The sequence below is a fragment of the Panthera onca genome, chromosome E1, assembly GCF_046562875.1.
Source record: "Panthera onca isolate mPanOnc1 chromosome E1, mPanOnc1 haplotype 2, whole genome shotgun sequence".
NCBI lineage: Eukaryota > Metazoa > Chordata > Mammalia > Carnivora > Felidae > Panthera > Panthera onca.
The window spans coordinates 44,278,695-44,297,787 of NC_138352.1; the positions used below are offsets into that span (position 1 = coordinate 44,278,695).

General features: G+C 37.5%; 1 protein-coding gene, 1 long non-coding RNA gene and 1 pseudogene across 3 annotated transcripts in view; 1 reads left to right on the top strand and 2 right to left on the bottom strand.

Annotated features, from left to right (window-relative positions):
- The window catches only part of DHX40 (DEAH-box helicase 40), a 47,175-nt gene extending 35,781 nt beyond the window's left edge, over nt 1-11,394 (bottom strand). The window contains exons 1-7 of the mRNA XM_060647750.3: nt 11,119-11,394; nt 10,112-10,279; nt 8,697-8,842; nt 6,531-6,650; nt 6,110-6,337; nt 5,811-5,877; nt 4,729-4,860 (exon numbers count right to left, since the gene is read on the bottom strand). Coding sequence (XP_060503733.1) covers nt 4,729-4,860; nt 5,811-5,877; nt 6,110-6,337; nt 6,531-6,650; nt 8,697-8,842; nt 10,112-10,279; nt 11,119-11,230 — 973 coding nt within the window. The 5' untranslated portion in view covers nt 11,231-11,394. The remainder of the gene's footprint in view (nt 1-4,728; nt 4,861-5,810; nt 5,878-6,109; nt 6,338-6,530; nt 6,651-8,696; nt 8,843-10,111; nt 10,280-11,118) is intronic.
- Nucleotides 11,152-19,093, top strand: part of LOC132688569 (uncharacterized) — a 66,358-nt gene continuing 58,416 nt past the window's right edge. Inside the window, exon 1 of the long non-coding RNA XR_013552025.2 lies at nt 11,152-11,250. This is a non-coding gene — a long non-coding RNA (uncharacterized LOC132688569). The remainder of the gene's footprint in view (nt 11,251-19,093) is intronic.
- The window catches only part of LOC132688556 (glyceraldehyde-3-phosphate dehydrogenase-like), a 138,860-nt pseudogene continuing 135,547 nt past the window's right edge, over nt 15,781-19,093 (bottom strand). Inside the window, exon 2 of the transcript XR_014136076.1 lies at nt 15,781-16,851. The product of XR_014136076.1 is annotated as a glyceraldehyde-3-phosphate dehydrogenase-like (transcript). The remainder of the gene's footprint in view (nt 16,852-19,093) is intronic.

Below are 19,093 nucleotides of genomic sequence, written 5' to 3' on the forward strand. Positions count from 1 at the left end.
AGTATTTCTATCAACCTGCCTATATATTTACTTATCCTTCTGTATGGACACACACACATACACACACAGATCTAAATTTTTTCCTAATGTTAAAGATGTTTATTTTTGTATGGACAAACTTGAGATGATTTCTTTACTTTCACCTTTGTAATTTTGTACACTGCTTGAATTCTTTATAATGAAAATCGTATCATTTTTCCTTAATTGACTAATATTTCTTAAGTGAATATTGGAGCAAAAATGCTGAGACATTAAGAGTGTGTTAATTCTGCATAGTGGGAAATAGATTGTTTTTGCACTTTTCTATATTTTAAAAATTTCTACAAAGGGCTGAAGAGAAAAACAAAAGAAAACACATAATATAATGCCATTTTTTGTTAGAAAAAACTAAACAATAAAATATATTTAAATATATAAAGAAAAAGTTCATATACCTCAAAATATTAATAGTGATTATTACTTAATCATGTTGGTGAGATCTAATCTTAATTACTTTTCTTACTTTTCTGATTCTATTTTACAACTATGCACTCTTTACAAGACAAAAGAAAAATTTTCACACTGAGCATGAAGCCTGCTTAAGATTCTGTTTTCCTCTGTCCCTCTCCATTCGTGCTCTTTCTCTCTCTAAAAAAAAGAAGAGAAAATATTGCACACTAATCCAAGGCAAATCTCCTTTCCTTTTCTTCATGTATTCTGGAAACATGTACTCATTTTTTCAGTCCCTACTGAATAGATAACCAGTTATGAAATGCAGTTTTACCCTGTGACCTCAGGAACATCACTTAGTCTCTATCTGTAAAATAAAGAAGTCTGATTATGCAAAAAATAAATACATGGGTATATTTGCATTTTTCTAGAGAAAGAAACCATGGCTTTGTCTTTTAAAAAGAATCTGAGACTCCATCCTCAAAAAAGGTTAAGAACACTGAATTAGATAACTGTCAAATTCCATGCAAATATTTGTCACTTATGAAATAACAGGTATATTTCAGTATACCTGAAAAACTGCAAAACTTTGAACAGGTGTTGCAAGAGGGAAGTCAGAAGAGCAAAAAGGTTTGAGGGAAACAAGAATAAGGTTCTAGACATAGCTAGCATTTGATGTAAAACATCAACAGAATGTCTAGCAGAAAATGAAAACTCTGGAACTCAATTTAACAAACATCTGATCAGGACTTTTTCAACATATAATACTCAAGTAGTTCATAATCTCATAAAGGAGATGAGGCGACTATAACACAAGGTAAGATGTGTGAAGTGCCACAAGAGGAACAGGAAAGCACAGTGAGGATTAAACGAAGACGAGATCAAAGCCAGTTGTGAGGTGGGAAATCGGGAGGTTTTTATGGAGGTGGTTGCACTCATGAAACAAAACAGCAGGATTTCAGCCAGTAAGAGGGGAGAATAAAAGGCAAAGGAGGAGTTCAAGTTAAGGAAATAGCAGATGCAACCACAAAAAAGATGTGGAAAGAAAAGGAGTAAAAAATACTGCCTACACTTTGAGCTTGAGAGAACATCACAAAGGGTGGGGGGTTAGTTCAGCCCAGGGAACAGCATCATATAATCTTGCCAGTAGAAGGGATACCACAGCATCTCTTCACATTTGACATTTGAGAATTTTTTGTCAATTAGAGAGATACCTTAAGATGTCCCTTTAAAACAGTAAGCCACCCTCATAGCTAGCCCAGAAATAAAAGCAAATAACATATCCACCTCAAAATCTTCACTTACTCGCTAAACCTAGGTATGAGTCATTTTTGAACCCCCTCACAACAGGCCACAGGCAGGAAACCCTTCTTTGCTCTCCTCACTCCCAAGTCCAAGTTTTCTATTCCTAAAGCATAATGGGAAATAAAAGAAATAACATATAGTGTTTCTCTCCATCACCCAAAGTAGCAATAATAAATAAAATATTATAAGTATTATAATAACCAGGCTTTTAAAAAAAGAGCCTATGATCCCAGGAATCTGCCACTCTCTCCCAACTTCACGTTACCCATTACTCAGTACCTCATTAGCTCAATTTGAATGCCTCTCTGCATTGTTATAAATTGCTCCAATAAATATTGCTATGCTCATAATGGATCACCAGTAGCTCAACTTTATCGTGCCCTTAGAACCAGAAGGGAAACTAAAATAAACAAACAAAGCCCTTCAGTAATGGTTCTCCTGACACCCAGTTCTATATCTTTACCATTCACACATACACACCAACACAGAAAATCTCATACACTGGGAATTAAGGCTGAAAGTAGGTTGAAATCACACTGGAAGGGATAATAAATGCCAAGTTATTAAGTTAGTATTTTAATTCAGTTGGTAATAAGGAATGGCTGAAGATACCCAACAAGAAACTGACACAATCAGAGCTGTGCTTCTGAAAGATTAAAACAGATTAGCAGATTATGTTAACAATTTAGGAAAGCAAATTGAAGATTCCAACTCTAATGATGACAATGAAAAATGAAAAAGAATGAATGAATGATCTGGACAAGAGACCAACCCCCCCCCCCACACACACACACAAAACAACTATAGGCGTGGTCACATTTGGATTGAATGATCTAGGATGATATGATGCAGACCAGTAAGCTCCGTTAGGAAAACCAGGAGGTCCAGAGTTCAGGAGTGAGACTGAACTAGAGACAGTCATCCATAGAGAAGTGACAGATGAGTCCTAGGATCCAACCTCTCCAAAACAAAGAATTCTAAGAAAACAGAAAACTAAGGATAAAACCTTAAGCAATAGTCACATTTAAAGAGAAACAAAGGCTGGGAAGGGTGGGAGGGCAGCACACCTAGAGAAAGAGTGGTCAGGAGAACTAGGTAATTAAATATTATCCCAGATGACAGCATTTCAGGGAGACTTATCACAAAACCAAAATACACACTAATGGAAAAAAAAAAAAAAAATAGTCATGAGATTTGAGAAATAGGTCATTAGCAACCTTTAAAAGTATAAAAACTGGATTTCAGGACATTAAACAAGATGCACTAGCAGACTCAGCATGTTATTTTCAATATGACAAAGGAAAGAATGAAACTATTTATACAGAAAAATGCATTTATATTATTAATAGTTAATAACAAAGCAACCGTGGGGCGCCTGGGTAGCTCAGTCAGTTAAGCATCTGACTTCAGCTCAGGTCATGACCTCCTGGTTCATGGCTTGAGCCCCGTGTCCAGCTCTGTGCTGACAGTTCAGATTCTGTGTCACCCTCTCTTTCTGTCCCTCTCCCATTCTCACTGTCTCTCTTTTTCCCTCTCTTAAAAATAAACATTAAAAAAATAATTTTAAAAAAATAACAAAGCAACCATAATGAGTTTTGAATTACCTCAGCAGTTAACAAAGTAAATTATAAAGGAGCCAGAGGATCAAATCTCCAGAAAACAATGAAAACCTTAAATATCAAATAATGACCCTAAGAATTCCCTTAAAGATATAAAAACCTAAAAGAAGATTTCAATATTGAGGGCAAGGGCCTAATATCATCACAAAAGAGATTTCCAAACCAGCATGTGGTCTACAGTTATTTATAAAAATATATATTCCTAAACTTTTTTTGTTAATATAAGAGTAAGAACTGGGGCGCCTGGGTGGCTCAGTCAGTTAAGCAGCCGATTTCGGGTCAGGTCATGATCTCGTGCTCTGTGAGTTCAAGCCCTGCATCAGGCTCTGTGCTGACAGCTCAGAGCCTGGAGCCTGCTTCCGATTCTGTGTCTCCTTCTCTCTCTGCCCCTACCCTCCTTGCTGTCTCTGTCTCTCTCAAAAATAATAAACATTAAAAAAAAAAATTTAAAAAAAAAAGAGAGTAAGAACCATCTCCTCAACAAAACAAAAATACACATAAAACATAAAAACACTCAAATTATTTTTACATTAAATGCTAATCACAATCAAATTATAAATAACTTCTCTTTAGTTTTACATATCAAATTCCGTTAATAAAGTAGTTTTACTAAACAAATCCTAAACCTAATTCATCACTATTTATTATGAACAAATATCAGGATAAGAGTTTGCATTTGCTCTTTGAAATTACAAAAGAACATCATCATTCTTGAAAATCAGATATGTGCTATTTCAAAAGAAAACCATCTACTGTGTTTATGTCTCAGATATACCTAGATGTATGTTTCTAGAAATTCTTTGGCACTGGGAAATTAGGTTTGACTTATGGTACTCTTATCAAGAAATTATAGCCCTCAGGCGCCTTGGTGGCTCAGTCAGTTGAGCATCCAACTCTTGTTTTCATCTCGGGTCATGATCTTGCAGTTTGTGGGATGGAGCCCTGCATCAGGCTCTGCACTGTCAGTACAGAGCATGCTTGGCATCCTCTCTCTTCCCCTCCCCGACTTGCACATGCACACAGGAAAAAAAATAAAAAGAAAAAAAGAAATAACAGTCCTCATTTCAAAAAAATTACCAACAATATTTTTGTTCTGTTGGGAGAGACACAGTCCACTCTTAAACAACACCAAGGGTTGTCCAAGGCTCTTGAAAAAATGAATATGAAAAGACTTCAAGGGAAAATCCCTTCCCTAAGGAAGGCTGGTTCCCTTAACGTTCTGTTTTATGATCTAGGTGCTGGTTACAAAAATGAGTTGTTTGTAAAATTAATTGACCTAAATACTCGGGATCTGTGCACTATTCTGTACATACGTGATTTTTCAATAAAGTTTTTTAAAAAATTAGTCAAATTATCTATTCTAGTGAGGAATTACCTGTTGTCATAGATCCATAACATGGCAATATTAACAAACCATCCAGAGTTGTATCTTGAACATCATAATCATAGTCAACAGACTCCGCCATCTGAAAAAGTAACTCACAACTTTTTTCAATTTCAAACTGACCTGAAATGAGGGAGGAAAATAACGTTAGCAAATGAACAGCAAATATTATTTAAGAATGGGGGGGGAAAAAGCCTTCTAGATTAAAATTAGTTTTGCATAATAGTTATTTTAAATCTCATTTGATCTAAAGGAGATGAACAAATAAACTGTACCAAATCTCAATAATAAAATTAAAAACTGAACACCAGTTCCCAAGCAATTTAAACCTCTACAGGAATAAAAATGTTTATAATCTTCAAGACTTTCATCTTGTTAACACAGTATTTGAGAAAGACTCAGTAAAGTTAATCATTAATATAGGAGTATCTAGTCCAAGAGATACTGCATTTAGGTGTATTTCAAAATACTTAAAGTAATCTGAAAAAGGCAGCAATTTTTACAATGTCTCACTTCTGACAGTACAAGGCAGAGTAGGAGGAGAGCGATGAAATGACTCATTTCTGTTAGTAGGATGCTGCTAATTGAAGAATCACACTAGTTTAGGATTTAACTAATCTATTTTTGACTTCCAAAAAAGGCCTATGAGACATGGATTTAACACCTCATGTACTGCTATCACACAGTACCATCCCACCACTCAAAGAAGAAAGGAGCTGGTAGGATGTCTTTTGAAATAATGGAATTAATCATTCAGATCCAGGACTGTTTAGTGTGGTCACACCTCTATATAAGGCAGACTAAGAAAAATATTAATACTTTACCATTTAATATCTTTTTACCAAAAGGTCAGTGTATTTTATGTATGTTTACTAATGAGACTGGCAGTTTTCATGGCAGTATAGAATTATATTTCTTATATAAGGCATGACATCTACAACTATTCAGATAAATCATAAAAAGGCAATATGAGTTAAATATGAGCCCAGATTTCCCAACAAAAGTAACACTCTATTGTGCCACATTTGCTTCTCATAAATAGTTAAGTTTTTAAACCTGATACTGATGCTCACCAGTCAGGAAAACCAATATGTCTCCAGCCATTTCATTCAAATGGATATCCATGGTCACTTTCACAATCTAAAGCAAGAAACACAAGCATAATATGCTATAATATAATACAGTGGAAATAGAGTACCCCACTCCCAATCATTTCCCCTTGTTCCACAGAAAAATTAAATTTGGTTCTCAAAAGTGCAAGGAACTATGAGGGCTGCCATTAAAATAAAAGGGAACAAATGAATTACTAAACTACTTAATCAATTGGAATCAGAATATAAAAAAAAGGCATAAAAAGGATGTCAAGTACTACCGCTTGGATATATGCAGTATTTTCTCTATCTCGTGGGCCAATCAAATTGCAGAATTTTTCTCTGACTGGATAAAGCCTTCCAGGTATATCAAATATTGGACAATTTCCAAAGAATGCAGAGAGCTTGGCTAATTCCATAGTTGCTGACATCACCACAACCTTCAAATGCTCTTTCCTGTTAGGAGACTTCTCCTGAAATAATTTCTTTAATAAGCCAAATAAGATGTCCTGAAAAAAAGTAAATTTCTAATAAGTCACAAGTATACCTAAAAACCAACTTATTTTAAATATTTTGCTTTCCTAACCAAAGAACTCCTATTTCAACAGATTAAAATGTAAGTAAGACCAGACAATTCTCTACAAGGTAAAAGTTACCCCAAAGAAATAAACTAATAAATAACCATTATATTAAAATACTCACTGTAGTTAGAGTTCTCTCATGGGCTTCATCTAAAATGATGACGCTGAACTTGGTAAGATTTGGATCTCCCAGAATATGTTTCAGTAAACATCCATCAGTCATATATTTGATTGCAGTTTCCTAATGTTCAAACAGCAGAGTATATCAACTTACATATACAGTGTTACAGAAATTCACCCCTACTTTACAGACTAAAATTTCCCCCAAATGTACAGAAATTAGGTATTCTAACTAATCTGACTAAATAAAAAGTACATAAAATAGCCTAACAACAAGGATGCTAAATTATAAAACATGTGACCTACACAGGGACAGAGATAAGGAACTAAGGTTGATATTCTAGGATAAAGCAACAAAAGTGACCAATACAGAGATATAAAGTAGTCAGGGGAAAGTGGTAAGATAATGCAATGCCTTCACATGAGCAAGCTGTAGGAAGCAGCAATGAAATGCGATCCATCTCCGTCTCAGCCACTGTTTTAGAGGACTCAGGAGAAAAGGTAGACGAAATAGGTGCACAATTTCTTCTCACTCTCTTCTTCCCTCACTACTCTCTTATTTTAAAAACTATGTAAGCCGACTAGCATTAAAACAAGGTGAGAATAAGAACCAAAGGCTACGAGTTAACAGCAATATAAACATAAAACAAGGGAAGACAAAAGAAAGAAAATTCCCCAGGAGTGATCACTAGGAAGGCAAAGACAGTATTTTGGGGAGTCACTGTGTGCCATAAATGATGGCCATTCCTATTAAGAACCATATTCGAATAGGGATTGTTTTGTATCTGATACAAGATTTAAAAAATCCTGAGGGAATATAAATTGTGACCATTAACTACTAAAAAGAAAACAATTTTAAACTTGTTGGTACCATGAATACAGAAGATACTCGATAAATACTTGCTTACTGACTTTTCTAAGTTGTCCATTTTCCATTGACTTTAGCGATACAAATATACAACATGGATGAAGCTTGAAAATATTATGATAAATGAAACAATCCAGACACAAAGGACCAAATAGTATATGATTCAACTTATAATTGGTACTTAGTAAAGGCAAATTCATAGAGATGGAAAGTAGAATAGAAGTTACCACAAGCTTCAACAAAAGTAACACTCTTACTTAAGAGTCTTACTTAATGGACCATGGATATCCATTTGAATATCCATTTGAATGAAATGGCTGGAGACATATTGGTTTTCCTGACTGGTGAGCATTCAGTATCAGGTTTAAAAACTTAACTATTTATGAGAAGCAAATGTGGCACAATAGAGTGTTACTTTTGTTGAAGTAAGTAAGAGGGGGGAGGGGGGATGGAGGGGCTAATGTTTAGTAGATATAGTGTCTGTTTGAGATGATAAAAAAGTTCTGAAAATAAAGAGTGGTGATGGATACACAAGATTGTGAATGTATTTCATGCCAATGAACTGTACACCTAAAAATTATTAAAATGGTAAATTTTACATTATGTATATTTTAATACTATAAAAATTGTTTTAGAGAATGCAAATATAAGTTATATATCAAGGGTTCTTACAGCTAAAAAATAAGAGAATCCTTAAAAAAATAAACATGTCACTTATAAACTAACTGAGAAGGGAGAAAATAGGAAAGCTATTTCATTCACAATGGGCAACAAATCATTAACAATGGGCAACAAAAATTCTTTTTTTTTTAAGTTTATTTTTGAGAGAGTGAGACTGTGAGCAGGGCAGAGGCAGAGAGAGAGAGAGAGGGAGAAAGAGAATCCCAAGCAGGCTCTAAGCTATCACTGCGGAGCCCAAAATGGGGCTCAAAACCCACAAACCATGAGATCACGACCTGAGCCAAAATTGAGAGTCAGATGCTTAACTGACTGAGCCACCCAGGTGCACAAACAAAATTAATTCTAATCTGAGGCTTTGTTTCTTAAAATTATAAATGCAGGGGCTGGCTCAATCAGAAGAGCATGCAATTCTTGGATCTCAGGGTTGTGAGATCCAAGGGGAAAAGTGGTAAGATAATGCAAGCCCCATATTGGGTGTAGAGATTACTTAAAAATAAAAACTTTAAAAAATAAATAAAATAAAATACAAATGCAAATTTGAAGTTAAACTCTTTCATAACTTTCTCCAATCTGTCTATATATAAGTTTACAGGACTTATAGCAATAAAACTTTTGTACCTTAGAGCTGCAATCATCAAAACGAACTTGGTACCCTACTTTGGATCCCAAAGTGCATTTCATTTCTTCAGCAACCCTCTGAGCAACTGATATAGCAGCTACTTTTCGTGGCTGAGTCACCCCAATCATACCATGTTGTGAAAACCCTATCAAAAACAGAGGTAAAAAACACAAAACTGTTAACAACTGCTTCCAATTAGAGCTTAATTGTTTCTGACCAATCAACACAAACTGTTCAAATGTTTCCAAAAGAAAACCCTGCAAATTAACAACATACCGTTTTACCCAATGTACCATGGAAATTTTAGTAATAAAAAAATAAAAATACATATTCAAAATATACATATTTTAATTAGCTTTTTCCAATTTCAGTCTAATGATTTACACTAAAGAATAAGTCTAAAATTTTTAATCCCTAGGAATCTCATAAATTCCACAGAATTCCTAGATTTACTTTTGCCACAGAAGTTTAAACATACCACCTTTCATATTTTTACCATTTTAGTATTTCTGAGAGATGCATCTTACAATTGATGCTTTTTTTCTTTATTAATAGGATGCAAAACTATACTACTGCAAAAATAGTATGCAAAAACAAGACATTCCATGTTTTAAAAAATGGCACATCAGATTTAATGGATTAGAATAAGTTAATATCAGAGAAGAAATTTTCATCTTTTATATGAATAACATCCAATATAATTTTGCTCTATACCAACCTTATGATAGGAAGTTTTACCATACTGAAGTTAAAGACACTTTAAGGGTAGGAAATTTGTTAGTTGGCTTGGTGTTATGAAATCAGGGAATAAATATTTACCTGATAACCCTCTGGAGAAGGAACCAAGAAATACTAATGTCAGCAACAGATATCACTATATCCCTTCCTCCTGAAAATTATTTCAATACCCAGTGGTTAACTGCAAGACAACCTCATTCTATAGCAGAGAATCATTATCTACCTATAATTTTATTTGAGATTATTATGACAATTAAAAATGGAAAAAACATCATCTGAATTAACTCCTGAATGTGAAATAACACCATAAAAAAGCAGGAAAGATGTAGGGAGGGTGTGTCAATAGAAGAATCGGGACTGTAAAACAAATGGTGGGTATTTGTGCAATACAGAGTCCTATTAGCTTTTAAGAGGATTTTTTTTAAGTTTATTTATTTATTTAGAGAGAGAGCACACACTCGCACACGAGAGGGGAAGGGGCAGAGAGAGGGGGAGAGAGAGAATCCCAAGCAGGCTCCACGCTCTCAGCAGACCTGGACTAGGGGCTCCATCCCACAACTGTGAGATCATGACTTCACCCAAAATCAAGAGTCAGAGGCTTAACCAACTGAGCCACCCAGGTGTCCCAAGAGGTTATTTTTTAAATACTCCCAATATTATCCCAGAATAAAATTACCTGCTTCATATAGATATTTTGGGAGTTGAGTGGTTTTACCACTTCCTGTATTTCCAGTAACAATAAGGAATGAATTGTCCCTCACAGCTTGAATAAGCTTTTTTCTTTGTTTTTGAATAGGAAAAGTTGGAGTAGTTCCTCCCTCCTGTGATGTGCATCCTTTCTCTTCTGTAATAACAGAAAAACAATTGTGCAATTAAAAGGCCTGTAAAGATATCTCTAACTCAATTTCCGAGAACTGAATAGAGAAAGACAACAGAATTTTGGGGCTGGAATGGATCGATCCATGACTTCTCAGGTAAGTCACCTTTGTCAAATTGGTATGTAAGGGTTTACAAGCCCATAACAACTTTTTAGTAAAATCTAACAACGTGAGCATTTGCTAATGCACGACTCAGAGTACTTGACAAAGTAGGCCTAGCACAAGGCAATGTATATGCGAGCATACCCATACAGAAGCACAAAGCCCAATTTTATTAAACAATAGACCAAAAACTAGAACACTGCAGGAAACTCTCGGCTGAATTTTAAAAAGCCACCTGTGTTTGCTTCTGATTCATGGTTCAAGTTAGGTCCCTGTTCAGAGTGACTGATATCCCAGAAGGCCAAGTGGTGGGTAACCATGGAAACTGGCTCCTGGAAACTGGCTCCCTTCATACCATACCCAAAGGCAGGCTGGCGGCCCGACGAGCGGGGCGGGGGGTGGGGGGGGCTGGATGGGTAGAGAACAAAGGCTTTAAGAGCCTGTTTAAGAGCAGAACGCGTCTAGGCATTGGGGTTCACTTTTTTGTCCCCCAGCAGGGTTTTCACCCAACTTGGATCTGGGACCGCCCCCCTCAAAACCAAAGTGCTCACTGGAGGCAAAGTTCGCCTCCGGCTTGGACGGCGAGAAGAACGCTGCAGCCTCCTCTCCACTTTTCTCTGCTCGCCAAAGGCGTACTTTTATCCCCCCAAAAGCCCCCATGCCGAAACTCCCGCTGGCCTCCGCAGCGTCCCGCGGACCGCACCTCTATCAGCGATGGAAACAGCCGAAGGCCGCTCTTCCTGAAGGTCTATTGACCGCTCACCCTCCTCCTGCCGCCTCGGCGCCCTGCCCGCGACGGCGGGAAACCGGGACATAGACCTGGCCCGGAGCGGAGGTGAGCACGTCCACCGATCTGGGGAGATGGGAGGGGAAAGGCGAAGACGCGCCCTGATGACGTCGAGGTGTTTACTTCCGCGCGTGCGACTTGGAGCGAGGGGAGGGGGAGCTGTTAGGTGACGTGGCGCCCTGCCGCCGGAAAGCTTCCCCACACCCGCGACCTGGCCGGGCCCCCAACCGGGGGCCTACCCCCGAGGGTTTCCCTCCATCCTCGGGTGTGTGCTTCGCCTTGGGCCTTGATGCCGCCCCAAGGTCCAGAAGGGCCCTCTCCCACTTGTGCGCAGAAGAGCCAGGTGATAATCCCTTTACTAAGCTACTGCGGTCAGTGTAACCCTGTTCTGCTTGCACACACCTATTGTGATGTGACCCTTTGCCAGAACTGGAACCTTTCTAGAGTGCAGCGTTTCCAGGACACATTCTCACCTTGCTCAGTCTGTAATCACCTGTTCATTTCAGAACTACTGCGTTGCAGAGCTGAACTTCGAGTTCTGTAGTGTCCAAAACCTACGGCCCACACGCTATGCATTTCCTTCATAGGACCCTGCATTTCAATTTATTTTCTTCCTCTTTCTCACAACTAGACACAAAAGCAGGAACTTTAGAAAACCACAGTACATTTCGGCCCAGCAAAGTAATTCAAAATAAGCCATCAATATTTGTTTAATTTTCTGGATGGATGAATGAATTATTGATTTTCAGAGGATTTAAGCTCACTTAATGGATATGGATTTCTTGGAAACCACAATACTTGAAAGGATAAACAAATACACAACAGAGGTGGGGCGACTTTTTCAGAAAAGGTACTTTGTGTGTGGGGGGGGGGGGAATCTTATTATAGAATCTTCCAATTTTGTAAGTAGTATCAATTGTAACAAAATCAATGCTGGAAGAAGATTGTTTCCTGGGCTTTTCAACTATTCTTACTGTTAGAATTAACCAACACTTCCTGCCAAACAAGACAACTCAAAGTTGTCCCTTCACCATTAATTAAAGGCCACTATGCTCCTATCTGATCAGGCTTCAAACGATGTCATTGGACCCCAAGATTTTTCTGTGCTCATAAAAATGTACCAACTGCTTTTAGGTGGGACTGATTAACATCTCCTAAAATGCAAACTTATTGGATTTTGAATGGTACCAAATGAAATCCAGCTAACAGCTCTATAGCTCTAAAACCTGGGTGCTACAGGAATAAACCTAGCAATAGGAGAATATGTCAGATTTCTCTCATCCATTAAAGGAATCTCCCAACCTTCTAGATTCTCTTAGAAATTCAAAATATTTACAAGTCAGAAAACAAAGCAAAAAATACATTTGTAGCACAAAGTACTGGTGAATAACAGGGCATGGTATTTTAGTATATGGCACTATACTATCAAAGTCACTTCATAAAAAAGTGAACAGAATCATTTCAGACCAATGATAGTTACCACTTATTGGGCACTTACTAGTCAAGCATTTAATATAAATTTTTTCATTTATTCCCCACAAAAAGAGAAGTAGGTTATTGTTATACCTAATTTTCACATGAGAGAATCAAGGCTCACACACTTGCTGAAGACAATAAAACAAAGAGGTAATAGGACCAAGATTTGCCACATTAATAACCACTATACAGTGATGGGAGATGGAATTCTCTAAATTATCTAAATCTTGGTGCCTAATATATTTTCTTTCAATGTTTGCAAGTTAACTATTATGGAATGACTCCATTCTTGATTGAGAATCACCTAATGAGAGTATCCAGGAAAAACCCCTGCAAACCAAGAATAAGGAAAAGTAAAAGTGAAAAACTCAAATGTTGTTTAACATTATTGATTTTAAAATCAAGGACATTTAAAACATGTTACCATTAATAGCCATATGCTCCAGGCTACTCCAAATTAAAAGAACAATTATTTCCCAACGAGTTAGTTTACAAATTTCAATGGCAAACAAGATACAAATAGACAATAAAAATAGAAAATACATGGGTTGAATCTAAGAAGAAAGGTTAGTATTGCAAACAACATTGAATCTACTTCCTGTTACCTTTGGGTCACAAGAAAAACCTGAAATAAGTTATATTTAAAGAAATGTGAGGAGTATAAATTGCACCCTGCTGCTATTATCTCATACGCAGTCTTTCAAAATGTTCTTGAATCCAAGAAATTTGTATCTGACCATCCAAAAGACAGGAAGAAACCTCAATATTAGAGATGTACAACAATGGAATAGAATTTTAAAATCATCTCCAGGAAAGATAGGAGAATACAGAATCAATGTTACAATGTAGAAGAAATAACTGGAGGCGTGCCTGGGTGGCTCAGTTGGTTGAGTGACAGACCGGCTCAGGTCATGATCTCGCAGTCTGTGAGTTCGGGCTCTGTGCTGACAGCTCGGAGCCTGGAGCCTAATTCATATTCTGTGTTTCCCCCCCTCTGCCCCTCCCCTGCTCATGCTCTGTGTCTCTCTGTCTCTCAATAATGAATGTTAAAAAAAAGAAAGAAAGAAAGAAAGAAAGAAAGAAAGAAAGAAAGAAAGAACTGGAGCAGAAAGAAAAATTATCAAAGAAATTAATGCAAAAAAACCCAAAAATTTACAAACACCAGACAAGTGGTGAGATGTAGAAAGTTAATCAAAACAGGAAGTCAGGGAAAGATAGTGAGCAATGGTGTCAAATAAATGGATTTTTTTTAATTCATAAATTTGACCAAAACAATGGTTGTCTTGGTAAAGAGAGGCAGAGAGAAGGCAGATTGTAAGTGGGTGAAAAGAGAATTAGAGAGTCAATTGAAAACATACATAATGCGTTTGGAGATGTTTGGTTAGAATCAAGCAAGGTAAATGAAAGGGAAAGAAAAGGATAGCCAGAAAAAGATGCCACTGCTACAGTGTATATATGATGATTTTAAAAAGATGTGGTCAATGAAATCATCGGGGAACAGTTAGAAAGTGTGTTTCGAGAGCTGAAACTGATGAAGAGAGGTACTGATGAAGGAGAAAAAGCAAGTTCACATTTTGAGAAAAGATGCAGGATTGGAAGAGACAGAACAAACTTTTAGTCAGGGTAAGTGTCATAAATCTGCATTTGTAGCAGATTTGTATCCCAAGATATGAATCTGATTGTTTCTCTGTATTTTCCTTCTCTATTTTTATCCTACTTGTAAACCAAGGGCCTTTCTTCCTTTTCAGCCCTCACCCGAGTAGAAACAAAGATTCAAGGACATTGCTGACCTGAGGGCCAAGACTAGAGCCTCCTGTACATGAAGAACTGGTTATTTTCTCTCTCAGGACTGATAGGACTGGGCCTAGAAATAGGGAAGAAAGAAGGAAGAATGTAATGAAAAATAAGGAGCACTAGAAGGCATTAGAGCCCTCAAAGTGGGCAAGAGAAATAGGCTTGAAAGTTCTAATAGAAGGAATTCAAGAAGATGAACCATCCTCACATGTGGACCCCTCCTCCTTTAAAAAACCAAAACCTATGACGTTTGTCATTTAGCAGTCTTGGATATGTAGCCCTGAAAGAGAGGGAGGGGAGCTTGTACATTCTGGAGGGAGTGGAAGCATGAAGAAGAACCTCACTCCTAAACCAGGTAGAACTAGATAGAAACAGTTGGGAATTTTTCTATGAGTGATGTGATCGACACCATATCAGTTTCTTTGGGGGGGGGGGCGGGTTGTGGGTTTTTTTAATGTTTTTAAATTTATTTTTGAGAGAGAGAGAGACAGTGCAAGCAGGGGAGGGGCAGAGAGAGGGAGACACAGAATCCGAAGCAGGCTCCATCTGGGGTCTGAGCTGTCAGCAGGGTCTGAGCTGTCAGCGCAAAGCCCAATGTGGGTCTCGAACGCACCATGAGATCATGACCAGAGCCAAAATCAGACACTTAACCTAATAAGCCACCCAGGCACCACCATGCCACTGTTATGTATTCTATTAACATGTCTGTAAGATATTAGCAACTTGGAGATTTGGAGGAAAAATAGACGGACATATCCTAGAACTTAGCGAAGTATCCATCTTCCAGTTCAAAGGTAAAAGAAACCATCACACTTTCTTCTCTTTTTAATCTTATGTTTCTGTTGTCCAGATATTAAGATGTGAGTTAGTATCATAAAGATCCTCACCATGCAGTCATTAAATCACTCATGAATGTTATAATTTAATCAAAAGATTAATAAAGATTGAGACACTTCTAATCATTGTCAATGAAAATTGATGCTTTATACATATGCATATAATCTTGAATAAATGTGTAGAATTCCATTATTCTATTAGTAAAATAGACCCTCTTTCAAATGAAGGCTCAGTGATGACTCTGACTTCCTATTCATTCATTCATTCATTCATCCATTCATTCATGTATTCATTCAATAAATATTAGAATACACAACTCTCATATGTACACTTTTTTTGTTTTGTTTTGTTTGGCTGGATACAGTATACTTTATTGATGGTACATGATAAGGTAGGGCTCCCCAAGCCCCTCCCCTTCTTCAGGGGGTCTGGGATGGAAACTGGAGGTCAGGAGATTCTCAGGTGTTTTGGTGGATAAGTTGGGGCAAGGACTCCCCAGCAGCTGAGAGCCTCTCTCTTCTTCCTCTTGCTGGGGCTGGTGGTCCAGGGGACTCTTACTCTTGGAGGCCATGTGGACCGTAAGGTCCACCAACTGGTTGCTGTAGCCAAATTCATTGTCATTCTAGGAAATGAGCTTGACAAAGTGGTCATTGAGAGCAATGCCAGCCCCAGCGTAGAAGGTGGAAGAGTGGGTGTCACTGTTAAAGTCGCAGGAGATGACTTGGTCCTCGGTGTAGCCCAGGATGTCCTTGAGGGGGCCCTCTGGTGCCCGCTTCACCACCTTCTTGATGTCATCGTATTTGGCAGCTTTCTCCAGGTGGCAAGTCAGATCCATGGCAGACACATTGGGGGTGGGGACACAGAAGGCCATGCCAGTAAGCTTCCCATTCAGCTCAGGGATGACCTTGCCCATGGCCTTGGCAGTGCCAGTAGAAGCAGGGATGATGTTCTGGGCAGCCTGTAAGCCATCGTGCCACAGCTTCCCAGATGGGCCGTCCACAGTCTTCTGGGTGGCAGTTATGGCATGGACTGTGGTCATGAGTCCCTCCATGATGCTGAAGTTTTCATGGATGACCTTGGCCAGAGGGTCCAGGCAGTTGGTGGTGCAGGAGGCATTGCTGACAACCTTGAGGGAGTTGTCATACTTCTCATGGTTCATGCACATCACTAACATGGGGGCATCAGCAGAAGGGACAGAGAGGATGACCCTCTTGGCCCCACCCTTCAAGTGAGCCTTCTCCATGGTGTTGAATACCTCAATGTACTCCACACAACATACTCAGCACCAGCATCACCCCATTTGATGTTGGCGAGATCTCACTTCTGGAAGATGGTGATGGGCTTTCCATTGATGACAAGTTTCCCGTTCTCTGCCTTGACTGTGCCATGGAAGTTGCGATGGGTGGAATCATACTGGAACATGTAGACCATGTAGTTGAGGTCAATGAAGGGGTCATCGATGGCGACAATATCCACTTTGCCAGAGTTAAAAGCAGCCCTGGTGACCAGGTGCCCAATATGGCCAAATTCGTTGACTCCGACCTTCACCATGGTGTCTTGGGATTCAGCTGGCACTGCACCAGAAGATGCGGCTGTCTGTTGAACAGGGAGGAGCAGAGAACCTTATATGTACCCTTTTTAATAGCCATACAAAGGCATAAAAATATGTGTAAGACATGGTCACTACCTTCAATGACATTACATGTATTTAAGGAGATAAAATATTTAGAGGAAAAACTAGCTAGAGTGATCAGGGAAGGCTTCTTGGAGTTAGTGGCATTTGAACTGAGCTTTGAAAGTTGGGAATATTCCAGTAAATGCCAGGGAAATGTCCTGGATAGAGAAAATTTCACAAAGGCAGTAATAATACAGTGATCAAAATATGATTGATTATGGATTATTGAGAAATCTACAAAATTTAATGTTCTATCTCTGGTCATGGTCTCTGTAAATCTTTCACTTGCCTGAAGGTGGCAAGCTGGGTTTATTCGAGAAATTTCATCATCAATATTATTTGAAAGAAAAATGAAACGGTAGTATTTCTTTGAAAAACAATTTTTTTCATTTCATAAAATCAAAAAGTTTTGAAAAAGATAAAAAATTACAAACAATCTTTTAAATACCGTATATATTTACTATTACTTTATTATTATTTTTTTTAGATTTTATTTTTAAGTACTCTCTACACCCAGCGTGGGGCTCGAATTCATAACCCCGAGATCAAGAGTTGTATGCTCCTCTGACTGAGGTAGCCAGCCACCCCTAGTATACTTATTTTAAAGCATATACATTTTATATTGCAGATACTTTTAATTTTGATATTTTAATTTTATGTTCCTTATTGATTCCCTGTTATGATACAATTTTTTCATTGGAAAAAAAGGAGACTATATTTGTTATTTTAAGTTTATTTATTTTAAGTAATCTCTCACCCAAAGTTCAAACTCATGACCCTGAGATCAAGTCACACACTCCTCCAACTGAACCAGTGGGGTACCCCTCAAAGGAGCTTATACTTTTAAGTATTACCATTAAAATCTGTGATAAGCATTGTTTATAAGTCTTTTGAGAGTAGTCATGTTTGTTGAAGGATAATTTCCAAATGGCAAAACTCATCTTTTTTTTTTTTTTTAGTGTATAGTTGTGAGTTTTATGAATTTTGACAAGTGCATATGGTTTGTAACCACCGCTATAATAAAGTTATAAAACACTTCATTATTTTAACAAATTCCCTTGAGCTCTTTTGTGATCAACCCCTTTCTTCACCTCTAGGCCCTGGCAACCACTGATTTGTTTTCTATCTCTGTATTTTGCCTCTTCCAAAATGTCATATGAATGGAATCATATAGGTCTTTCATTCAGCATAATTACCTTGAGTTTCATCTAGAGTTGAATATAGTTATAATGCATATCAGTAACTCAATTCTTTGGGTTATTGAGTCGTATTCCATTGTGTAAATATACCACAATTTGTTTATTAAGTTCATTAGTTGAGGGATATTTATATGGTTTCCACTTTTTGGTGATCATGCATAAAGTCACTATAAACATTGACATACAGGTTTGTTGTTTGTTTTTTTTTTTTAATGACCATTTTCATTTCTCTTGGGTATATACCCAGAAGTGGAATTTCTGGTCCAATGATAAATGTATGTTTATAAGAACTGCAAAACTGTTTTTCCAAGGAGACTGGAGCATTTTGCACTTTTACCAGCCATCTAGAGAATTCCAGTTGCCTTCATCCTTGCTAGGACTTGGTATTAACAGTATTTTTGTTTTGTTTTGTTTTACCCATTCAAATAATGAGTAGTGGTATGTCCTTTATGGTTTTAATCTACATATCCCTATGGCAATGATGTTGAACATCTTTTTACATATTTAGTTATAGTCCATATACCTTGGATTCAAATCTTTTCTCAACTTGTGTGAGAGAGGGAAGGGTTGCTTATTTTCTCATTATTAAGTTTTGAGAGTTACCTATAGATTCTGGATTCAAGTCCTATATCAGATATATACTTTGCAAATATTTTGGCCTAATCTATGGCTTGTCTTTTAATTTCTTAATTATGTCATCCAAAGAGAAGTTCTTGATTTTGATTAAGTCCAGTCTATCAATATTTTCTCTTTTGATTGTGCTTTTGATGGTATCTAAGAAATCTTTGCCTAATCAAAGGTCACAAAGATTTTCTCATGTGTTTCCTTCTAGAGTTTTGATAGTTTTGAGTTTGACATTTAGGGTTTAAGCCATTTTGAGTTGAGTTGGGTATGGGTCAAGGTTCTATTT